We start from the raw sequence: 18,251 nt of genomic DNA on the forward strand, positions 1-18,251 counted from the left end.
CACTGCGCCGTCCCAACTCTGGTCAGCGCAATCACGCCCTGCGTACAGAGCGCATGCAATCTCGCAGATCAGTCCTCTGTCTCAAATGCGGTGACATCGGTGTGTTCGTCGGTTAGTGTGCCTATTAGTATTCCGCCTGTCACTGCTACGACTACCACCACAACTACGACCACGGGCTCTGCCGCTGCGACGACGAGTAGTGGTAGTGGTTCGACGACGCCGTCGAGGACGTCTTGTTCTGGTAAATCGACTTCTGCTTCGTCCTCTGGAATAGGTGGTGCGTCGTCTACTTCCGGCTCCTCGAGTTCGTCTGGTGCATCTGCGTCTGCCTCAAGCTCGACCTCGACCTCGACTGGCACCGAAACGACTAGTACGCACACGACTACACGCAGTACGACGACGAGTGTCCCTCAAGCTTCCGGTGCTGCGGACTCAATTTCTGCGCCGTTCGTTGGGACGGGTCTGTTTGCTATGGGTGTCGCGGCTTTATTTGCGCTGTGAGTTGTTTATCAAGGGCCGATAACTTTGAGTTTGATGCTAGGGAGGAAATCATATCGTAGGGAGATCTAATGTCATTGAGGCACGTTATGGTAATTCATTGTCATGTGAAATTACATATCCAAAATGGCTGTTTCATTATCAATCGTAGTTCATTAATATTCGCTGCCTTGTATGGTCCAGCCACGACTGCAGACTCAAGCTCGGCTCATTGCCAGCCTTAACTAAGTACACAAATAACACCCATACACAATATCTTACACTCAAAGCTCCACCGGAACAAATGATCATACTACAAACTCAACAGTCTCACACGTCTGCCCATATTCACTAATCTTATCATGTATCCGATCGATCATCCAATTGGATTTCACGCCCTCGGCCGCTGTTCCTCTTTTGACGGCTGAAGAAACGAAACAGCTCTTCTCATCTTCTTTATACCGGTAAGAAAGACAGCTCGCGTCATCTGCACATTTCGTGCTGCAGTCGTCGAATGTAAGTTCGAGGGCGGATCCGTCTTCTTTGGTGATGGCGTTGTCGGCGGCGTTGTCCCACCCATCGCGCGGTGAGAGGATGTCTGGAAGAATAAGGCGATGGAATACATCGCTGTATAAGAGTGGTTTTGCGGTGGAATTACCCTGAGTATGCGGTTAGTTTTCGAACAAGGAAAAAGAATGAGTAAGTCTTACAGAGTCAAACCACTCCCTATCGAACTCATACAAAGTCTGAATATCATCAGGCTGCATATGATGATATGACACAACTGGAAAACACCACGCACGTTTATCGCCCACAGTCGCGAAATAGTCCACCTCCCACGGCTTGTTGTCCTGCAACATGGGCCAAGACCAATTCAGGCCCACGCCGGCATCACCAAACACTTTGCCTAGCACACAGTCGCCTGCCCATTGCGTAGCGGTGTAATCATCGATCTCTGTTTGGGGCCTTTCGTCTAAATACTGCACAATTTTGCGCATGACCGGGTTAGAAATGACAAACCCGGAACCACCGTATGCAAAAATCGTGTCGCCGATCTGCATGGGATAGCCAAGATACCAATCCTGTTCATGATCCAACTGCGACAACCACAGCACAAGATTCGGCCAGAGGAAATATGAGTCGGCCTCCATAAACACAAACCATTTCGCATCCGGTTTGTGCTCTAATGCCGCGGGGATCATGGGCAGAAACTTCCACTTGTCCAATCTCCACCCAGGGTTGTTTTGACGCCCAAAGGGGCCATTAGAGTCATCGCCATAATCGGCGGGKGTCAATGCCTCGCGACCATGGTCACGAATGCGATTGTACAATTCGAATTCTGGAATGTTGCGTTTGACGGTCTCGTTGAGTCGGCGCAGGACGTCGTGCGTCTGTACGCCGGCTATTTCCTCTTCGAAGTCTGAGAAGACGACAAAGTGTGGCACGGAGGCGAGGGTTGTTTCGAGATGAATGGGTACTTTGGTCAGTGATTCTGTCACGCCGGTTTTGAGGATGATGAGGATATCGTCCATTCCTGGAATGGGTTCTGGCTTGACATCATAATTGGTCTTGTCGTCGCCACTTATTACTAGAGGGAGTTCGTTCTGCGATTCGTCCGTGACGAAGAACTGGTCAAGTAAAAGCGAGTGTGGCCTTCGAAGCCATGTGTAGAGCAAGACTAGACTGAGTATGGGCGCAAAGACGAGAATCCAGATACGCGATCGACTATTGTGTAGCCGATGTAAGGACTGTGTTTGCATAATGCTATATATCCGGATCACCAGGATCCTCTCAACACGCAGTTGTTCATATAGACGACGTCGAAGTCAGATCGCAAATAAATCTGAAGAACAAATTCAACCAGCGAAGGACGACAGATATAGATTACGAATATCAAATCAATCACCAACCAGTCCACCACAGTGACCACACCAGTGGTTGACGGATAACCGCCCACGAATCGACGTAAGCATCAAACGTCAATCATTCCACAACTCCATAATAAAAAGTGGGCTGGCCAGTCTCATCCTTCAGATCGACTGTTCATCCCGACTAATGTTTCTAGCGAATGCACGCACTGGCCAGGTCCGAGAAAGCTTGAGAAAGGAATGCTAGACGCCCATCTGGCGGTTAGCCGCTATTATTGGATGACGCCGGATGAGAGACGCTCGACTAATCATCGTCCGTGGTTCGGATGGCGTTGACACGTCTGGCGGTTAGTCGTGTCTGGAAATTAACATGAAACGAACCTCGTCGTGGATAATTTTCAAGATGAATATGTTAAAGGCAGAGAGGTTACCCTGGTTGCCTATCACCAAATCGGATAACCATGATTCATCAGCTCCGGATCTGTGCCAGCCGCGCAATCCGGATATTCGTTTCAGTCAAGGTAAACATTTCTATAATTCTATCCACCTTACTAGTGGTCTCGATACTACTCAAAGTCTTGGTCATCGTCATTTCTTCTAAATAAAGCTATCAATCAAATCCATTCATGAACCATGCCATGCCCGTGAAATTATTACAAACACCAAGTACATCGCAGAAAAAATATATCAAAACTCTTAATTAACCGTTTTATAATTAAGCACCGAATTCCTTAATATCAGTCTTCTTGCCACTCAAGGCAAGAGGAACAATACCACTGACGTGCATGTCAGGACCGTAAACGTGCATATCAAGTCCCAATTCCTCACCAACAGCCTTAATATTCTTAAGACCTTCCTGGTAGTTAGGACCAGCACGACGAACCCAAATCTGGACCTTGTGCTCGTTGAGGGTCGAAGCGACCTCCCGGAGGGCGCGAATGACACCCTTGAATGTGGAAGCAACGTTGGTGAAGTTGGCAATACCACCACCGATGAAGAGAACCTTTCCTTCGGGGCGTTGGGGAGCTCGGAGCATCAAGTCCAAGACTGTGCGGGCGTAGTTGAAAGTCTGAGTCTCGGTGGGAGCACCAGAGTATTCACCATAGTTGGCCAACTCGCTAACGAAACCAGCAGATGCAATAGCGTCGGCGTAGACGACAGAGGCACCACCACCAGCAACCAAAGTCCAGATACGGCCGTTGGCGTTGAGGACGGTCAACTTCAAGGAAGCACCGGTCTTGGCGTCCATATCAGAAATGAACTTCTCCTCCTTGCTGAGTTCACGACCGAAAGGAGCGGGGAACTCCATTGGGGGACCAGCGTCGACGTTGACCTTGCCGTCACTCTTGGAAGCAGGCAAACCAAGAGCAGCAGGGCTGCGAGCAATAGCCCATTTAGTACCGCATTCAAATTCAGCAGTCTGGTCGAGCTTGGCAGCCAAGTCGAGGAAGTGAACCTCAGCGGAGGTGGCATCAGCGTTGGGGATAACGACGAGAGGGTTGATCTCGAGGTAGGTGAACTGGCAATCGACGTAGACAGCGTACAGGCGGGAAATGAAGTCAACCAAGACGTTGTGAACGCCGGAAGGCACCTTCTTCAACAAAGTGGCTGCAAGCTCCTCGTTGGAGGGGAAGTTTTTGAGGTTAACGGGGATCAAGATCTTCTCGGCCTTGGCATCAACATCACCGACGTCGACACCACCTTCGTGAGTAAAGAGAATCCAGTCGCCCTGTGTCCGTTAGCTTCTAGGTTCATGATATTTGCTCTTTGGCTTGCAGGCTTGTCAAAGAAGTCAAACATACCTCTCGCACAGAGTTAATGTTAATGTAGTATTCAGTGTTCTGGGGATGAGGAACAAATGGCTCAACCAAGAATTGGCGGAGGTAGCCCTTGATGTGCTCAACCTGTTGCTCCTTGCCAGCGCGTTCTGCGATCCAAGCACGAGCTTCGGCCCAGGTCTTGTTGAGAGCGAGGAGACCACTCTTGCCTCGACGCTTGATCAGTTGATCTGGCTTGGCGACGAATTTGGCGTCTTTGGCGAGCAACCAGGGGTATGTGGCCTCGGCCTGGTCGAGGATCCCATTGACGTCGGCGTCCTCAGGGAAGTAGAGGGAAGCGAGCTTAGCGGGAGGGTTGTGAGTAGCAGCGCGAGGAAGCGGGGTGGGCTTGATGACGGGAGCGCGAGTGAGGTGGTAATTGAGGATGGCCTTTCCATCGGCCTCGAGAATCGATTTGGCGGACATTGTGTTGAAGATGTGTTTGCGTGAGGCGTCAAAAGATCTCAATCAATTGATTGGGAGGAATGAGAACAAGTATGTGACGGCTGAAAACGCAGACACAGAATGAGAATCAGTTAGTTGCGGTGTAAAATATATGCGCAACAACAAATCCGCAACAATAAGAAGGGTATAGATTGAATTGAGAAGTGACAATTGAGGGATTGAGGAGGGAAGCAAGTCAAGATGGATGGATAGAAGTGGTGGTGAGCGAGCCAGCAACAACAGTGTCAGTGCAGGTGAGGGCCCCAAAAATTATTGTCTGTCCGTGAGATGATACATCGGGACCGGAAGGCACTAGGCCCGGACTGGCACTGGGCAGGAGCTAGTGGCCCAGCTCTTTCCCTCAAACTTTTTTTTTGGGTCTGTACGGTATGTGTATTGTCAGTGTTTTGGTTTTGGCGTTACTGATCTGGCCAGCTGCGTTACGGTAATAAACAAAGAATCTGCCGAAAAGAAGCCTGTATTCCTTACATGGGACGTATGATACCGACGGACAGCTTTCGTTGAGCGAGGAAGGAAGGGGCGGTGGAGCATCGCAGCTTAGACCGGGATCCACACGTCCCCAACCCCGGCCGGCTTAGCGTCTCCCTCCTGGCAAATAGTATATATACTCCTTCACCGTACGTACTCAATGCTACCGAGTAATCATCAGTATGGGCCCCAGGCCACTGTATTTTTTTCTTCCTCGTTACGAATTATATTCGTGACCAAAATTTCCCGATTATAGTATGGGGTCTACAATGCAAATATGAGAACGCAAGTTGCGAGTCTTGCGAGGCCATATTGGACTGAACAGTAAAGACTTGTTCGGAGTCCGCACCCGATCCCCAGCTTAGCTCGGCCCCCTCGGACTCGACTTAATTATCACTTCCACACGAAGCAAACGACATCTTTTGGAAACTCCAATGGCGACGGACTGTCAATACGGAGTCAGCCGGACACAAATAAATACTATGCAGGTATTGTTGTCTACTAAGATCGAATAGACGAGCACTATCTGCATTATCAATATCTCCGATAAGACGGAATGTTAGAATGCGGCGCCCAACGGGCCGATGCATTCGGCACGTAGTTCTAGTTTCAAGGTACAGTCTTCCTTGCAGGCGGGTGATTCTCTGCAATCAACAGTACGTAGCTATCAATAGCCAATTTACCATCATCCAAGAAACATAACCAGGAGGGGCGGAGAACGGAGTATTTGATATGCTACAATAACTTTTCGGGGTCGGAAAGGCAGCGGAAAGTTCTAAATGATAGACAAGATTCGCATGGAATCACTGGAATGTAGAGTTGAAACTGCATCACAAGAGGTAGTACTCCGTCTCCGTACGCGGCTTAGCACGTACGTACGTAGCAGTATTAGCGATAAGATGGTGGGTTGATCTGAGTCGAGACACTGATAAGCGTGGCTATCGATAAGAAAGTGGCATTAGTAGATTCCCAATTGGCGGGATATTCACAATGCTGCTGTGAGCAGCTCATATTCCTTGTCGGTCACCGATAGACAGGATCGAAGATACTTGTACTTGAGCCAGATCAAGAGAGAGATCTTATGTCTATAGACTCTATACCGTCAAAGGAGGGAAAACTCCGAGCTGGGCGGAGTTTATGTAAGACCCCGCGCTAGGCCCGTTTCGAGTAGGGTTCCAGAATGCCTTCCATGGTTGGGGCCATATTTGGACATTGCTTCTTTGGGATGCTAGCTTATATCTTTACTATATTAAAATAGTTTTCACTTGGAAGAGGAATTTACTTTCAGTGTATGGATCAGATGATTGTGTCGTCCCTGTCAAAAGTAGAACCTCCCCGGGATGCTGATATCTACTCCGTACGTTCAAGCCTGTAGATAGCACATCTGTCGTTACATACACTAGTCGGATGATCTCCGTGCTGGCCAGGCACCAACAAAAGTCAACAATTACAAACTTACTACAACCACGTCTCCAGACCGAAAGAAGACCCAGACATCGTCCCACCGGAACCAAGGCATGTTCGGGTGATGTGTACTCAATGAGTCTCAATGAAAGTTTGTTGTTGTGGGGATAAAATGTTGAGCCAGTACGGGAGACGGACTGCGTTCTCCGGCCCCATCGTCAACCTTGTCCAGCTGCAGATAAATTACGGACCTTATTCTACCGTGTATTCGCAATCACAGGCGGTAATTTATCGCCGCCAAAATTACGGCGATGCAGACCTCGGAATCCCTAATTCGGGCATTTGTTTGTGAAGTCAAGTCCAAGTTATGATAATTGTACAGGTACCCAGTTGTACATGGTTCGATGGTGGACCGTTCTTTTACTTGTCAGATGTGCCGGAGACATATGGAATAGTACAAATACATGTGTTCGATCAATACAGATCTGATCTCCTTGCGTATTGCGTATTGTCGGCGTTCCGACTAGACGGTGACAGTGCTCACTCCTGGGTAACCTTAGTMCCCGCCGTACCGCCCTAGCTGTCCACGCTTGCCCTACTCCGTCCGTCATTTATTTTTTTTGTCCAGCTCAGGCTGGCTAGCTCTCCTTCCTCAATTACCCACCCTCGATCGTTGACCATCATCACTTCAATTGCCTTCTCCGACCAGACTTCCTTACCTGCTGGTCATTCTACATTTCTCACCTCTTGTGACCCTTGTGAGCTGTTTTTGTTGTTACTTGTACATTCTTGTTTTCTCTTCTTCTCATCCTACATCTTCCGTCCATCTATCTGTACCGATCCACGAGACCAAGAAGTGACGGAGTTGTTTTGACAAGTAAGTTGACATCTATCCTCTGCTCCAGCGGCGCAATGGAGCTCCTTTTGTTACAACTACTAACGCTGTGTAGCACAACATACACAAGATGCCTTCTATCGCTTCTTCCAACGGCGTTCAGTCTGCCAACGACAACATCACCCGCTTCAACCCTCCTTCCCGCCTCCTCACCCCCCTCGAACAACACACTCTCTTCCACCCCAAGACACGATGCTTTGTCTAGTGAGTAATCCCTTTCAATCTCTCGCTGCAAGAACGTCAATTGACCAGAAACAGCGGTATGCAACCCCGCGCCGTGCAGGGTATGCTCGACTTCGACTTCATCTGCAAGCGTAGCACTCCCTCCGTTGCCGGTATCATCTACACCTTCGGTGGTCAGTTCGTCAGCAAAATGTGAGCGCATATGATCTCTTGTTTAGTCGTGTTGAGTTCTAACTGTTGTAAAGGTACTGGGGAACCAGCGAGACCCTGCTCCCTGTCTACCAGGATGTCGAAAAGGCTTTCGCCAAGCACAGCGATGTCGACACAGTCGTCAACTTCGCTTCCTCCCGATCCGTCTACAGCTCTACCATGGAACTGATGGAGCTTCCTCAAGTCAGAACCATTGCCATCATTGCTGAGGGTGTCCCTGAGCGAGTACGTTTCTTCGAGACATAATGCATTGCAAAGAACTAACCTTGTACAGAGAGCACGTGAGATCTTGGTCGTCGCCAAGGAGAAGGGTATCACTATTATTGGACCTGCCACCGTGGGTGGTATCAAGCCCGGTGCGTTCAAGATCGGTAACACTGGTGGTATGATGGACAACATCGTTGCCTCCAAACTTTACCGCAAGGGTTCCGTCGGTTACGTTTCCAAGTCTGGTGGTATGTCCAACGAGTTGAACAACATTGTCTGCCAAAACGCCGACGGTGTTCACGAGGGTGTTGCCATTGGTGGTGACCGTTACCCCGGTACCACCTTCATTGACCACCTTCTCCGTTACCAGGCCGACCCCGAGTGCAAGATTTTGTTGTTGCTTGGTGAAGTCGGTGGTGTTGAGGAGTACCGTGTGATTGAGGCTGTCAAGAACGGCACCATCACCAAGCCTATTGTCGCTTGGGCCATCGGTACTTGCGCCAGCATGTTCAAGACCGAGGTCCAATTCGGTCACGCCGGTGCCTCTGCCAACTCCCAGCTCGAGACCGCTGTTGAGAAGAACAAGCACATGAAGGCTGCTGGCTTCTACGTTCCCGATACATTCGAAGAGCTTCCCCAAGTCTTGAACAGCGTCTACAACAAGCTCGTTGCTGACGGCACCATCGCCACCTTTAAAGAGCCCGTCATTCCCAAGATCCCCATGGACTACTCTTGGGCCCAGGAGTTGGGTCTTATCCGTAAGCCCGCTGCTTTCATTTCCACCATCTCCGATGACCGTGGTCAGGAGCTTTTGTACGCCGGTCTCCCCATCTCTGATGTCTTCCGTGAGGACATTGGTATCGGTGGTGTCATGTCTCTCCTCTGGTTCCGTCGCCGCTTGCCTCCTTATGCCAGCAAGTTCTTGGAGATGGTTCTCATGTTGACTGCTGACCACGGTCCTGCCGTCTCTGGTGCCATGAACACCATCATCACTACCCGTGCTGGTAAGGATTTGATCAGTGCTTTGGTCTCTGGTCTTCTCACCATCGGTTCTCGTTTCGGTGGTGCTCTTGACGGTGCTGCCGAGGAATTCACCAAGGCTTTCGACAAGGGCATGAGCCCCCGTGAGTTCGTCGACACCATGCGCAAGGAGAACAAGCTCAGTAAGTTAATCTGCCGCTATGCAACGTAACAAAATCTAATTTTCCTTTTTCTAGTTCCCGGTATTGGTCACAAGGTCAAGTCCCGCAACAACCCCGATCTCCGTGTCGAGTTGGTCAAGGAGTACGTTACCAAGCACTTCCCCACCCACAAGCTCCTCGACTACGCCATTGCTGTCGAGACCGTCACAACCTCCAAGAAGGACAACCTTATTCTCAACGTTGACGGATGTGTTGCTGTTTGCTTCGTCGACTTGCTCCGCAACTCTGGTGCTTTCTCCACCGAAGAGGCCGAGGACTACCTCCGCATGGGTGTCTTGAACGGTCTCTTCGTCCTCGGACGTAGCATTGGTCTTATTGCTCACTACCTCGACCAGAAGAGACTGCGCACTGGCTTGTACCGTCACCCCTGGGACGATATTACCTACCTCCTCCCCAACGTCTCGAAGGGCGCTCCAGGTGCTGAAGGTCGTGTCGAGGTCAGCCTCTAAGCGTTTATGTTTTTCCTTTTCTTTTTCGTTTTCAGCACCTGTTTTGATATCGGCACGGGTCTCTTTTAGCATATAATGCCTTTTGATGTTTTCCATTTTGTCAAAAATCTGTTGATTGTCTTGTGACCATATGATGTGGTTGGTACGTGGCATGACAGGCGACGGCACGAGGTGCGCATGTACGGCGTAGATTTAATACTGGGTAGAATGGTTATTGACGTATTTGATGATTATGTTGATTTCTTGTGGTTTCGTAGTTTAAATTTAAATGTGATCATAAGTAGGTAGTTCGATCCATGCGATTGAGTTTCCGAGCTGGGTGATTGGCTACAGAAGCTTGGGCGTCTTCCGGCCGCTAATATCGAATCTCCGAAAAAAGTTGTACAACTTCAACATCATCTATCAAGAGCAACTAAATAACAGAATGCGAACAAAATGGTCCGCATAAAACATCGCTACCTCTTAATCGACATCCTGCATCCCGAGCCCTCCCAAATCCACAACAAATCGGGAGCGTCATCGATACCGGCACATCTCTACTTCCATCCGCCGACGCCAGATATATTGACCTCCAGCGTGCTGGCACGATTACTTCGCGACACTATATCGGAGTTATTTGGTGATTATGGAATGGGGAAGCTGGGTGGTGCATCGAGTGGGAATTTAATCAGTACGTTCTTCTCCCCAAACCCGTCTCGGGATCTAAATTGCGATTTATTTTTTTTGCTCATGGCGATGGGTCTGTAGTCAAATATTTGTCGCCCGCGACGTCGACGGCGATTATTCGGTGTCCCCGCGCAGCGTATAGATTGGTTTGGGCGGCGCTTACGTATCTCAATGCGATCCCTGCGCCGGCGACAGGTGCATCGGCGAAGAAGTCGGAAATGACAATGAGGAATGCTGTGTTTAGGGTTGTCAGGGTCTCTGGGACGATGCGCAAGGCGGAGGAAGAGGCAATCAGACGAGCGAGGAGGGAGATTGGGAGGGCGAGGAAAGAGAATGATGGGGTGTTCGAGGGGTTGTTCGGGGGCAGGGATGGTGGTGCTGCTGCTGTTGTGGGGGACGACGAGGCTGTTTTTGGGATGGATATTGATGATGATGACGACGAGGAAAGTGATGATGAGGATTGATTTGCTGATTGCTAGTTGTTTACGTTTGATATTATGATACCCCTGTTTGAATGCATGAATGATATTATATACATGGAATTAATTATAAAACCTTTCCAGTTGTCACGACTTGGACTTTCGAATAACCTTCGTGCCACTATCAGGCATCCTCTGGAAGTCAAGCATCTCATCATCCAAACCATCCTGACCATGATGCGCTTTCGCTTCATTCGCCTTCGCCTCCTCTTCTAAATTCTTCCTCTCATGCTCATCATATTCATCCTTCGCATCCAGCCATCTCTCCTGCACATCCGAAATATTCAAATCCCCCCATCCTTCTCTAACAGCAACCTGCCATATCGAATCATTCGCACCTTCAGCAGGTCCAAATGCATATCCGCTCGCGCGATCAATGACCTGCAGCAAATGCATCATACTCTTCTTGTCCTCCACTGCCAGCGTTTCGAAGGCTACGAGAGCAAACTCCTGCACCAGATCGATAATCGCCTGATTCAGCGCGCCAAATTTCTGATGCGATAATCGCGACGTTTCGGCCTCGAGGTGCGGGAGGAGGTAATTGAGATCTTGTACTTCGGTGTAGAAATCGAGATTGAATGGGAGAGGTGAGTAGTTTGAGAGATTGTCGATTTTGGTGAGGACGTTGATGTGTGGGAGGTCCATTTGGAGCATAGAGCGGAGGGAGAGCAGTAGAGCGGAGATGTACATGGAGGGTAGGGTGAGGCTGTATGAGTCGACGAGGTGGATTACTATTAACTGTTGCGCGTTAGCGCTTTCAAAATACCGAATATTGAATGACGTACTCTGTATCCAAGCTTTGATATTCGGAAAAAGATATTTCGTAGCGATGAGTGGTGTGTGAAAAGCTCGACCTGACCGGGGCAATCAAAGAGAACGTAATCATCTATCACGAAAGTCGTTAGACAGCATGAACAACAGTATAGACGAGCTTCGGAGTCATACCTTCAAGCTCTTTCAACCCCCTCTCTAACCATTCAAAATTATTCTCAAGCTCCTCCAGCGCGTACAAGACCCCGCCATTCGGCCCTAGAGTATCTTCGGTCATTATCTCCTCCAGCGTCACTAAGTCGCGCACGTCCAGCGCACACGGATAAGAGGTTTGATCATTTGCCGGGTCTAAATTCACGATGGAGCATCTCCTTCCTATAGCTCCCATGAACTGATGCATGCCATTGCAGTATGTCGATTTCCCCGCTCCCGGAGGTCCGATGACGAGTTGCGCAAAGGGCATGCTGTACTGTACTGTGCTGTCCGATTGGTAGTGTAAAGAGTATTGACTTCTAAAGTTCTCAGATCAAGCAAAGTGTAAAATATGAGCAAGCTGATCGTGAATGGCTATCATGAGAGAAGAGATAACTGCCAGAGGCAATAACTATATTAGGCGGCATCGAATGGCAGAAAAGTGTCCCGCAAAACGGAAGCTTCGATTGGCGCAAATTGCTCGCCGCGGACAGCTTCAACTTTCAGACCTCACTACACGACGTTACGACTTTAAATACATTTGCGCCATGTCATCTAGTATGTTTCCTCGCACGAGCTATACTCACCTCTGAAGGAACTTAAGACAACTGACTACTATCTAATTTAGATCAATTCACCGTCGCATCGCCTCCGACAGATGCCATCTCCGCACTCAAGTTCTCTACCGAACCAGATTCCACCAGAATAGTCGTATCTTCATGGGATAAGAACGTTTATTTGTATGACCTGCGCGACGAAAATGGGGATGTTGGCACGGGGAAACTGCTACAAAAATTCGAACATAGAGCGCCCGTACTAGATGTTTGTTTTGGTGCCAACGAGGATGAGATCATTACAGCTGGACTGGACTGGGATGTCAGGAAGTAAGCTCCTATACCCCCCGGAAAACCGATATGAACTATGGCGACTGACTATACAAAGGATTGATGTAAACMCCTCCACCCAAACCGTCCTCTCTAGCCACGAAGCCGGCGTCAAATCAGTGGTATACAGCAAAGAACACTCCATCGTAATCAGCGCATCATGGGACTCAACCCTGCACGTCCACCGCCTCAACTCCGATTCTACACCAGCGGTGATTCCCCTGCCATCCAAACCATTCTCACTTTCGCTCAGCCCCACAAAGCTCGTAGTGGCCATGGCCTCCCGCGCGCTACACATCTACGACCTCAGATCCCTAGCCCTCATAACCGATCAAGCCGACTCCCAACCTCCGGCGGTTAACAAAGTCGAAATTGAGCCGTGGCAGAGACGAGAAAGTAGTCTGAAATTTATGACGAGGGCTGTTGCATGCATGCCTGACGATGCTGGGTATGCGTCGTCGAGTATCGAGGGCCGAGTAGCGGTCGAATGGTTCGATCCATCCACAGAATCACAAGCACGCAAATACGCCTTCAAGTGCCATCGACAAACTGTTGAAGATGTTGATGTTGTCTATCCCGTTAACGCGCTCTCATTCCATCCCGTTCATGGCACATTTGCTTCCGGCGGAGGTGACGGCGTAGTTGCGCTATGGGACGGAATTGCGAAAAGGAGAATTCGTCAGTATCAGAAATACCCGGCGAGTGTCGCCGCGCTCAGTTTTAGTTCGAGTGGGAAGTATCTTGCGATTGCCGTTAGTCCTGGGTTTGAGGACGGGAAGGATGATATTGAGCCTGGATCGGTTCAGATATTCATCCGTGAGCTTGGTGAGACTGAAGCCAAGGGCAAGGGGGCTAAATAGTCAAACCCCAATAATAATAAAGGAATTTATCAATGTGTATTGTGGGCCGGCGAATTTCCTATCAATAGATGGTTTCTTCAAAAGTATGGCGTCTGGCATTGTGTATGTATAGATCGTATATTCATTGACTACTCTATATGATCATGAAAACAGGTCATGTTGTTTAGAACCTAGTTAACCTCTATAACAATTGTCTCTTCTTTTAACATGATGAGATGGTAAGAAACGGGTATTGACAAGAAGACAAAGAATTCAACTGTAAAGACCTAATCGGCAGCCTTCCGGACAGCAACCGAGCCATCCGGCATACCGAAATATGCAGCAACAGGCTTCTGCCCACCAATAGATCCTGAAGCCTGGGCCTGAGGACCAGTCACTCCACAGAAAATGCCCACTTCCAAAACACCCGGGATCGCCTTGATCTTCGTCGCAAGAGTCTCAACTTCCCAGATACCGCCATTACCACTGCCGTCCTTGCCGGCCTTGACGTCCGATGGTGTTAGGAGAGGGAGGAAGGGGGCGTCGACGATGAAGAAGCCCTGATCTGTCTTGAGGGGGCCTTCTTTGGCGACAGTATTGAGACGAATGACGGGTTTGATGCTGCCCATTTCGGTCAATTTGCGCACAACCCGGTTTGCGGCTATAGGTGCGACTTCGATGGGGATGTATTTCCAGTTGCTCAGGAGGCGCTTTTGGAGTTTACGGGAGTCTGTCGAATTATGAGCATGCGAAATGATATCGTCCGCGCAGTGGAATACATACCAGCGACACAAATGAATTCCTTTGCTTGAAGCGCAACAATCTTCTCCTGGAAAAGACAAGCACCACCACCCTTGATACAATTCAAATCATCATCGACCTCATCCGCGCCATCGAATGCGACGTCGAGCACAGTCCCCTCTGGAATAGCATCAAACTCTACAGCCGTCAATCCAGCCTTTGTGATGAGTTGTTTCGATTGATAGCCCGTAGGCACAAATCTGGTCAAAGTGGTGTCAATCCCCAATTCTTTGATGGCTTCCACAACGTAGACGATGGTTGTGCCGCTACCGATTCCGACCCATTTTGCGTTGAGAGGGTAGTGGTTCTTGACTGCGACTTGGGCGGCGGCCCGCTTGGAGGCTTCGACGCTGGCCATGGTGTGTGAGTGGGAGTTTTGAAATGCGAAGGGCGATCTGCAATTTGGAACGAATGCGCTTGGGTGCGGTTTTGGGACGCAGGTAGTTCGGCGAAGTCTAATTGATCCGTTAGTTGTATACCGAAGCATTGGCATATCAACCGGCCGAAAGAGCAGATTATCGCAAACTTTATGTAGGTGAAAGAGGTGTACTCACGTTGAGAATTGTCTTGCGGTGGAAAGAAGCCGAACGAACGGTTTCATAAATGGCTGCGAATTGTGAGACTTGGTTCGATGTAGAAAACAACAGGCACCGTGAGGTATATATACTCAATTCGGCGGATAGTACTCCGGTCAAGAAACTAGATCCCCGCGGAGAATGGTGAGTGCTGACAGTGGTGTTAATAATATAGAGTCGTGAGTAGTTACTTAATGGCGGGGGACACCGGAGAAAATCGTGCATGGATGATTGGCGTCATAGCCTAGAATTGCCTCGATTGACCGCGCCCTTTTACTATGTAGGCAAGGCCTGCCGCCTGGGGTGCCTTGGGGCCTTGAAGCCTTCGAGCCTTGGAGGGGCAGCCCGGCAGCTACGCCGCACTGGGTTAGTGTCGTCCTACATGTATCTATGCTTCCTTCCCTAGCTTACATCTGCCTATCAACTATCAACAACATCTAGCATCGACAAGCTGACAAACACAGCTACCCCAGACTGTGTATTGGCGCAATCAGATGTTTATCATTTACTTGCACTCCCTTACTTAATTATCCTTCAAATAAGAATAAACCGACATGACAGACGCGTTCCCCATCGCTCTAGTGGGGCCTTCCTCGAAGGAGAGAAAGTATGACCGACAGCTGCGTTTATGGGCAGCCAGTGGGCAGCAAGCACTCGAGCAGTCGCGCGTTTTACTAGTAAACTCCGATGGTCCCATCGACAGCGATAATACATCAATCGGGGGTGTTGCTGGCGTCGAAACTCTCAAAAATCTAGTACTGCCTGGAGTAGGAGGCTTTACTATCGTTGATCCCGCAATTGTCACAGAGACCGACCTCGGCGTGAATTTCTTCCTTGAAGAGAGCAGTCTGGGCAAATCTAGAGCTCAGGAGACATGCGCATATCTGAAGGAACTGAACCCTGATGTGGACGGAGACTACAAAGCAGAGGTGCGTCCCCTTCTTAAAGCCTCTACTTAAAGCCTCTACTCCTTACGAATCGAGATACTAACTTGATGTAGCCAATCTCAGAACTCTTAGAACAACCCGAATTCCTCTCCGCCTATAAACTCATAGTGGTCTCAGGCCCGATAAAACGATCCTCACTCGATGCGCTCTCCCTCTCCGCCGACCAACTTGGCGTTCCTTTAATGTACACACGCTCTGTCGGCTTCTACTCCTCCTTCTCACTACAGCTGCCCTCCGAATTTCCCATTGTCGAAACACACCCAGACCCCGAGTCTACACAAGATTTACGGCTACTCGATCCCTGGCCTGAGCTGCAGGCGGCAGGCTCCGCAATTACAGACCCTGATGCGCTCGACGACCACGATCATGGTCACGTGCCATATATTCTTATATTACTACATTACCTAGAGAAATGGAAAGCTGAACATGACGGCAAGGCGCCAGAAAATTACAAAGACAAGACGGCTTTCAGAGAATTCGTGAGAGCTGGGGCAAGGACCAACACTGCAGAAGGCGGAGAAGAGAACTTTGATGAAGCCGTAGGAGCTGTTCTCAAGAGTGTCAATCCTTGGTCATTGCGCAGCAATATTCGCGAGATATTTGATATGAAACAGTGCAAGAATCTGCAGCCAGATTCAGACAATTTCTGGATCATCGTTGCTGCCTTGAAAGAATTCTATGCAAAACATGCTGTTCTCCCACTTCCTGGATCGGTGCCTGATATGAAAGCCAAGTCGGCAGATTATATCTCCTTACAGAATATTTACAAAAGCAAAGCAAGTCGCGATTTCAAAGAAGTACTTGAAACTGTCCGCACTCTAGAAGCGCAGCTAGGTTCACGGACTGTACCAATTGCAGAGAAAGAAGTCGAGGTCTTTTGCAAGAATGCATCCCATGTGAAAGTTATTCACGGACGCCGAATACCGCACATCACCATCGACGCCAGCCAAACTCTCAAAGCCATCCGATTTGGTTTCGGGAACCCGGAATCCGTCATTCCCGTTTACATCGCTTTCGAAGCCCTAGACGCTATTGTTGATGGTATTCAAAGCGGACGCTTACCCGAAATAGCGCTAGACGATGACGCGACATGGGACGCAACTCTCAACCGCTTAATAACCACCATAGCGGAGGACGACAAGAGTTTCCTTGAAGACGAATCGGTCCGCGGAAGTGTGGCGAACGCAGCCAAAGAGCTCCGTCGTACCGAAGGTGGTGAATTACACAATATCTCCTCTCTTACTGGTGGATTGGTCTCGCAGGAGGCGCTGAAGGTGTTGACGAGACAGTATGTCCCACTGGATAATACTTGTATCTTTGATGGAATCGGTAGTCGAAGTGAGATGTTTCGCTTGTAGGCTGGGATCGAGCAGAGACTAGATACTACAATTAGATAAAGTGAATGAATGAAACACGATCTTATGATACACACCTCGTACTTTACTACGGGTTAGTCTCCATCGTCATATCAATTGTTACTCGTTCAAAAGATGAAATGAAGGGTTAGATCGAACAATACTACCTATCGAGCTATTTCTCTCGCAGAGCTCGCAGACGCGCCATTTCTCTTGGTTCATGTGTCATCTAGAACCTCCATTGAGCATGTTAGAATGGCGCAATTTCAACTGCTCCCAATTCACGTCGAAACCTGTTCCCATTACTTGTTTTTACTTTCGGGGGAACTGAAAGAAAGAACAGATTCAAACGGTGTAAATGATGCACACGAATACAACCACAGCCACGACCATCACGATGATTATGACGCGCATTTTCATGGCACAAAGGCTGTCTGCTCCCCCCTCTCCCGCACAATCCTTCTGATCTCGGTAACTTCTAGCGACATGTGACAAACAACACTTTCACCGTCCTCTCGCCGTACCATGCACCATCCAAATTCAACGACCCTGCAGGCAAAATGCTCGGTCTTATCAACGGCAATATACAAATGCTAACAAAAATCCCCAACGGGGTTTCTGGCGACGAGACTCGTCTGGCGCTCCTATTCAGCTAGTCCGAAGCCTGTCCCCCCATCGAAGAGGCCAAGATGTTGCTTACCCCGTTTGTGCAGATGACCTCCAGCAATGCCGCGAAGCCTTATGGTCTACCGAGCAAGAGGGGGAACATCGTACCAGGGTTTGGTGCTGATTTGATAATCTGGTATCCGGGGCAAAGAGGCGCTCGGACTGATAGCCAGATTATGTTGCATCACGGTGTTAGACTACACCCCATTCGAGGGCATCGAAGTACGAAACTGGCCAAGATATACTATACTTAGAGCAAGCGTGGTATGGAATGCTGAAAAAGGGGTTGCTGTAGGCGAGAAAGGTTCTGGAGAGTTTCCGAAACGCGGAAGAGGCGGTGTTTTGACTGGGAAGTTGAGTAACGGCGTTAGAAGAATAGTAGCAGGAGAACGGAGGTTCTGGAGAGCATAGGTACACAGCAATAGATTTCC

The 18,251-nt window shown here is 49.2% G+C and overlaps 8 protein-coding genes across 8 annotated transcripts; 4 read left to right on the forward strand and 4 right to left on the reverse strand.

Annotated features, from left to right (window-relative positions):
- Positions 1 to 68: 68 nt before the first annotated feature.
- On the reverse strand, positions 69 to 2,237 carry BHQ10_005511 (uncharacterized protein; the record flags this gene model as incomplete). The annotated part of the gene is made up of 3 exons (XM_040877996.1): positions 69 to 352; positions 812 to 1,136; positions 1,188 to 2,237. 3 exons carry the CDS (start codon positions 2,235 to 2,237, stop codon positions 69 to 71), a joined length of 1,659 nt encoding a protein of 552 aa, XP_040734015.1.
- An 823-nt stretch (positions 2,238 to 3,060) lies between these two features.
- Positions 3,061 to 4,588, reverse strand: BHQ10_005512 (uncharacterized protein; the record flags this gene model as incomplete). The annotated part of the gene is made up of 2 exons (XM_040877997.1): positions 3,061 to 4,074; positions 4,148 to 4,588. 2 exons carry the CDS (start codon positions 4,586 to 4,588, stop codon positions 3,061 to 3,063), a joined length of 1,455 nt encoding a protein of 484 aa, XP_040734016.1.
- Positions 4,589 to 7,464: 2,876 nt separating this feature from the next.
- BHQ10_005513 (uncharacterized protein) lies at positions 7,465 to 9,645 on the forward strand (the record flags this gene model as incomplete). Its single annotated transcript, XM_040877998.1, has 5 exons — positions 7,465 to 7,598; positions 7,653 to 7,769; positions 7,823 to 8,012; positions 8,062 to 9,157; positions 9,212 to 9,645. 5 exons carry the CDS (start codon positions 7,465 to 7,467, stop codon positions 9,643 to 9,645), a joined length of 1,971 nt encoding a protein of 656 aa, XP_040734017.1.
- A 435-nt stretch (positions 9,646 to 10,080) lies between these two features.
- Positions 10,081 to 10,775, forward strand: BHQ10_005514 (uncharacterized protein; the record flags this gene model as incomplete). The annotated part of the gene is made up of 2 exons (XM_040877999.1): positions 10,081 to 10,315; positions 10,393 to 10,775. The coding sequence occupies 2 exons, from the start codon at positions 10,081 to 10,083 to the stop codon at positions 10,773 to 10,775; spliced, it is 618 nt and encodes a 205-aa protein (XP_040734018.1).
- Positions 10,776 to 10,877: 102 nt separating this feature from the next.
- BHQ10_005515 (uncharacterized protein) lies at positions 10,878 to 12,024 on the reverse strand (the record flags this gene model as incomplete). Its single annotated transcript, XM_040878000.1, has 3 exons — positions 10,878 to 11,528; positions 11,576 to 11,676; positions 11,736 to 12,024. 3 exons carry the CDS (start codon positions 12,022 to 12,024, stop codon positions 10,878 to 10,880), a joined length of 1,041 nt encoding a protein of 346 aa, XP_040734019.1.
- Positions 12,025 to 12,301: 277 nt separating this feature from the next.
- On the forward strand, positions 12,302 to 13,497 carry BHQ10_005516 (uncharacterized protein; the record flags this gene model as incomplete). The annotated part of the gene is made up of 3 exons (XM_040878001.1): positions 12,302 to 12,311; positions 12,382 to 12,637; positions 12,696 to 13,497. 3 exons carry the CDS (start codon positions 12,302 to 12,304, stop codon positions 13,495 to 13,497), a joined length of 1,068 nt encoding a protein of 355 aa, XP_040734020.1.
- A 266-nt stretch (positions 13,498 to 13,763) lies between these two features.
- BHQ10_005517 (uncharacterized protein) lies at positions 13,764 to 14,635 on the reverse strand (the record flags this gene model as incomplete). Its single annotated transcript, XM_040878002.1, has 2 exons — positions 13,764 to 14,206; positions 14,260 to 14,635. The coding sequence occupies 2 exons, from the start codon at positions 14,633 to 14,635 to the stop codon at positions 13,764 to 13,766; spliced, it is 819 nt and encodes a 272-aa protein (XP_040734021.1).
- Positions 14,636 to 15,406: 771 nt separating this feature from the next.
- Positions 15,407 to 17,157, forward strand: BHQ10_005518 (uncharacterized protein; the record flags this gene model as incomplete). Its single annotated transcript, XM_040878003.1, has 2 exons — positions 15,407 to 15,781; positions 15,853 to 17,157. The coding sequence occupies 2 exons, from the start codon at positions 15,407 to 15,409 to the stop codon at positions 17,155 to 17,157; spliced, it is 1,680 nt and encodes a 559-aa protein (XP_040734022.1).
- Between the last annotated feature and the right edge of the window lie 1,094 nt (positions 17,158 to 18,251).

The sequence above is a fragment of the Talaromyces amestolkiae genome (genome assembly GCF_001896365.1).
Source record: "Talaromyces amestolkiae strain CIB chromosome Unknown scaffold10.1, whole genome shotgun sequence".
NCBI classification, from domain to species: Eukaryota; Fungi; Ascomycota; class Eurotiomycetes; order Eurotiales; family Trichocomaceae; genus Talaromyces; species Talaromyces amestolkiae.